This window comes from Oryzias melastigma, unplaced genomic scaffold (genome assembly GCF_002922805.2).
Source record: "Oryzias melastigma strain HK-1 unplaced genomic scaffold, ASM292280v2 sc00267, whole genome shotgun sequence".
In the NCBI taxonomy this organism is placed as follows: Eukaryota; Metazoa; Chordata; class Actinopteri; order Beloniformes; family Adrianichthyidae; genus Oryzias; species Oryzias melastigma.
Window position 1 is genome coordinate 59,753 of NW_023416898.1, and position 4,560 is coordinate 64,312.

At 43.1% G+C, this 4,560-nt stretch overlaps 1 protein-coding gene across 3 annotated transcripts in view; it reads left to right on the plus strand.

The window, feature by feature from the left end:
* Positions 1–1,053: 1,053 nt before the first annotated feature.
* Positions 1,054–4,560, plus strand: part of LOC112138912 (metallophosphoesterase MPPED2) — an 83,045-nt gene continuing 79,538 nt past the window's right edge. Inside the window, exons 1-2 of one of the 3 annotated variants that reach the window (XM_024261572.2) lie at positions 1,054–1,613; positions 3,625–3,889. In XM_024261572.2, coding sequence (XP_024117340.1) covers positions 3,777–3,889 — 113 coding nt within the window. In that variant the 5' untranslated portion in view covers positions 1,054–1,613; positions 3,625–3,776. Of the gene's footprint in view, positions 1,614–1,651; positions 2,349–3,624; positions 3,890–4,560 lie in introns of those variants that run through there. The other 2 variants (XM_024261573.2, XM_024261574.2) reach the window with 2 other exon arrangements.

Genomic DNA, 4,560 nt, shown 5'->3' on the forward strand with positions numbered 1-4,560 from the left:
CACTCACTACTGTCTAACCCCTAAAGGAGTACATATCCAGTGTTCTGGATTGCATGGAATTTAGACTTATGCACAATACTTCTAAGAAAAAAAACTTAATGCCAAAATCACATCCCCATTTGAGGAGGCAAACACCTATTAATATGAACATTTCATGAGGATTATGAATCCAATGTGTTCTGATGATGGATTTTGTTTTTTACTATTTAAAAAAAAATAATTTTAATTATTTTTTTTACTATTGACAAATCAGTCAAACGCAATGCATTGTGGTCTACATTTGCCAATCTAGTAAGCATCAGGGCGCAGTTTTTATACAGAAGCAATTGGGAAATTTCTAGAGCAGTGGATTATAGTTTCTAGATTCTGACACCTAGTGAAGATCCTATTTAGTGCACTAAGTAGTGAAGGAATCCAGAAACTTGCGTCTATGTGTGGAAAAGGCAGGAAAACGGGTAGACAGGGATGATGATTGTTCCTGTAACATTCCTCCTTTTTTGGTATTTTAAAATGTTCTTGTAGCCTTTTTGTCATGATGGAGGACACATACAAAATAATTTAAGATTAAAACTGTATTTTTGAATATTTATTTAGACAAATAGGGACCAGTTGAAAAAAATGCCATTTAAAAAAAAGTATCTTTTGTGATGCAGCAACTGAGATGGGCGGGCCAAAGGCTTTGTCCGAATTCCCACCTTAACCCCGAACTACAAAAAAAAACTATATAGAACTGGATTACATAAGTATGCAAGACTGTAAAATGAGGGAACTAATTAGGGGTGGGATTATATAAATTTGCTTCTTCCCCATAGACTATATATCAATGTTCTTCCCACTCCTTTTCAAGCAATCAAACTCTACTTGACTTTAGTCATTAATTATATTTAATGAATCAAATGTAAAATAAATATGTTTTGTTTTTGTTTGTTTTCTAATCAATTAGTTTCTGTAATGAGTTTGACATATTTGTTTGTTTTGTCCTGTATTTTTCTCAACCTATACTTGCAATCAATCAATCAAAGTATATCAAGTTTCCATGCAGGGGCTTCAGAGTCCTCCACAATTCTCTTTTTCTACACTAGTTTTGATTCAACATGTTTGTTTCTGGGTGTAAATTTCAACGGGAAGCTTTATTTCCGAAAGTAAGTGAATGCAACGAGAGAAGGCGCGTGTGCACACACCGGTAGGGGCGCGCGCGCGCGCGCACGTGAGGTGGCGGGGGTTGTGCTCTCTCCTGCTCTCTGACCCCAGCGGCAGCTCCGACTCACTGCACCCCGGCTCCCCCTCCGACAGACCGCGGCTGCTCTCTCTCCTCCCTCCCGTCTGTCAGCATAGTCTCTCGTCCTCCTCTCGGGCTCCTTCTCCTCCTTGTCTGGTTTCTTGCCACAGAAGCCAGCCGAGGTCCCGCCGGGTCGAAGGTTTCGCCCTACCCGCCCAGACTGCCGCAACATTCGGACTGCCGCTAACGAGCCCGCCCGCTGTCCTCCTGCTGGCACCGCATGGACCACCGTTCCTCCTCCGCCGCCGCCGCTGCGTAGAGTGCGACCCCGACCCGACACTGTTTCTTCGGCCACATTAACAAGCAGAACCCCCCAAACAAACAACAAACCAAGGTATCGCAGCCTTTCCGCTTTGCTCTACAATCTAACCGGGAGGGGGGGCGGAGGAGAATAAGAGACAGACCCTGACACAAAGCCGTCACTTCACTGGCGGCTTGTCAGTTACGAGGGGAGCGGGAGGTTAGCGGCGGGGCTTTGACACCGACCACCTTTGGGTGTCTTGTGTTGTTACGGGAGCAGAGTTCACGGCGGAAGGAGCCGACCTTCCTTTATGTGTGTGCACCGCCGCGAGCTCTTTCACCGCGAGCGGCGCAGAAGTCATTACGCGTGTACGCGCGGTATCCGAAAGGGTCAATTTATTCGCCTTCTCCGCTTACCGGAGGGGGTTTCTCCCCGTGAAGTTGGCTTTGTGGTTGAACACCGGCGCGTCTCGAGTGTCCAGCGAGCGGACGGGACGATGTCTGCCTGCCTACGCGGTCGGCGAAAGGCGGTTCGTCGCGAGCGATGCGAAAATGTAGTGCCGGCGCGCATTTAGCTAGCTAAGCTAGAGAGCTAGCTGCCGCTGCTACTGTAGCCATAAGGTAGAAGAGCCCCCCTCCCTCCCCATTTAAACACGCGCGCGCACGCACTGAGGAGACTTTGAAGCATGCTGCATGCGCACTAAATCAGTCCTCAGTGTTTCGGCCTACATTTGCGACATTAAGCTCATTTGTTGAGTCGCTGCAGCTGCAGAAATCCAGCTTTTTGTTGCTTTTTGTCAGTAGGCGGAATGATTTTTCTCTAAACCTTGTAAGTGATGCAACATAAAAATTATTAGAAACATTTTTTTCAATTGCAATCTTGAATTTTCTGCAATAAAAAGGCATAATTTAATCGAAGCTGTTCCCTCTTTGTATTAACCCTTTAACTGCCTGCTCAACCAAACGCTGGGAAACATTTAGAAAACACGTTTTTAAAAATATTGATTGCGTGTGTTACTCCCTAAGGTTTGGAGCCCCTAAAGGGGCAAAATAAAATTGAAACAATAAAAAAGAAAGAATCCTGGTTAGTAACAGATGCAAACCAGATAGTAACTAGTGTGCATCAATTAGTAACCAGAATTTTTTAAAATTCAATTGTTAAAAAAAAAAAAGTTACCATCTGGTGCGCATCATTTACTAACCAGATTTTTTTTACTTTAATTTTTAGGGGGTGGGGGGTTTCCTGTTGGTAACCAGAACTTTTTTTTACTTCAATTTTTTTTAATGTATGTTTAGAAATATTTTTTTTACTTCAGTTTATTTATTTTTTTACTTTTATTTTCCTTTAGGGGCTCCGTACCAAGGCAATAAGCAGAAGATAAAAATTCATTTTTTTTTTTGGCTAGTTAAAGGGTTAAACATCAACAAAATGCTTTACTTTTTTTTTTTGGTCAGCCTTTTTAGACCAAGTGAATTGATTAGGTCACAGGGAGCATCCAGGTGACCCAGAATCCAGAAATCAATGGTACAAATGGGGCAGTTTTTGTCAAAGTTAACCGCAGCCTTTGCTTCACCCATCACTGCATCCCAGGACAGTCCAGCGGACGCTGGTGCTGCTGAGTTTTGTAAAACAGAGAGTTTTGTGCCCTACGGCTTTCCTTCTGGTGCGGGGCGGCATCTGCAGGTTGGGTATAAAGCGTCTGGTTAACACACTTTACTATCAGTTAAGGAGGTCAGACAGGAAGGAGGCTCGGGGTAAAAGGAGACGCGCAGTAAAGCTGGGTGAGGGATGCGAAGCTGTGCTTGTCTGCTAAGGCAGGAGATGCTTTTTCTTTGCACATGATGAAGAGGATGGATGTCTGAAATCTGACCAAATTGGTTATCTGCTCACATTTAGGGGAATTTCTGATCAACTTACCATCAATTCTTGTTAAGGTTTTTGCCTGCAGCTTTGTCTTGTTTTATTTAAAATTTCACACATTGTGTGTAAAGTTTTTATTTGATTTCATGAATATAATACTTTGTATTTTATTGGACAAGTGTAATTTTTTTATTTGTGTTTTGCGTAATGAAAACAACTGTTTGTGTCTGTGCTTGTGGTCCAGACTGCGGCGGTGTAGCGCTCCGGTTGGTTGGGTGGCTGCTGCTGCTGGCAGGCGTTGGTGGGCTTCTTGAAGGACTCTGAAGGATGACCATCGCACAGTTTGCTGCTGAATCTCGGTGAACAAACGGCATCTCATGTCCAAACAGCTGAAGGATGGCTCATGGCAAAGTGACCATCACAGTGGACGAGTACAGCTCCAACCCGACACAAGCCTTCACGCATTACAACATCAACCAGAGCCGCTTCCAGCCGCCGCACGTCCACATGTGAGTACCCGAAACCCGGTCGGACCTGAAACTGTTGTCTTAAGAATGTTTGTGGGTCAGTCGTATTATTTCAGAGTCGTCCGAACCGTTCTAGTGAAGCCAAAACCCCATTAGGAGTATTTTAAGGTTTTAAGGCCAATAAGTAAAAATGATCTAAACTCAGATTGTACCGTCAAAGCTTGTGTTTTTGAACCGTCAAACTGGAATTCTTGTTTCCCCTGCCGACCGCTCACTGCTTTCATATTCTGTAGTGAAACAATCAGTCCATTAATGAGACTGGTTAGTGTCATGTGTTCTGTGTGCTCTGGTTACTGTGACCTGTTGCCTTTGTGGTTTGACCTCTTTCATTAAGAACAGTAGGAATCTCAGCATTTGCTCCCTGAAGTGCTGCATCCTTAATGGATCTTTGGTCAAACTGAGACATTCTGCATCACTTTATTTAAATTGAGCTTAAATTAACGTCACCTTTTTAAAATTTCTTTACTATAGATGTTTTTAGAGGTTCAATGTTGTGTTTGGAACAAAGTGCCCCCCTTGTGAACACTGCAAAAAGTCTGCTTTAAAAATCAAGGAAAAATAAGGTAAATATTGCTTAAAATTACAGAATTTGTCTGCCAACAGAACAAGAAATTTGACTCATCAAGACTTTTCAAAACAAGTAAAAATATCTA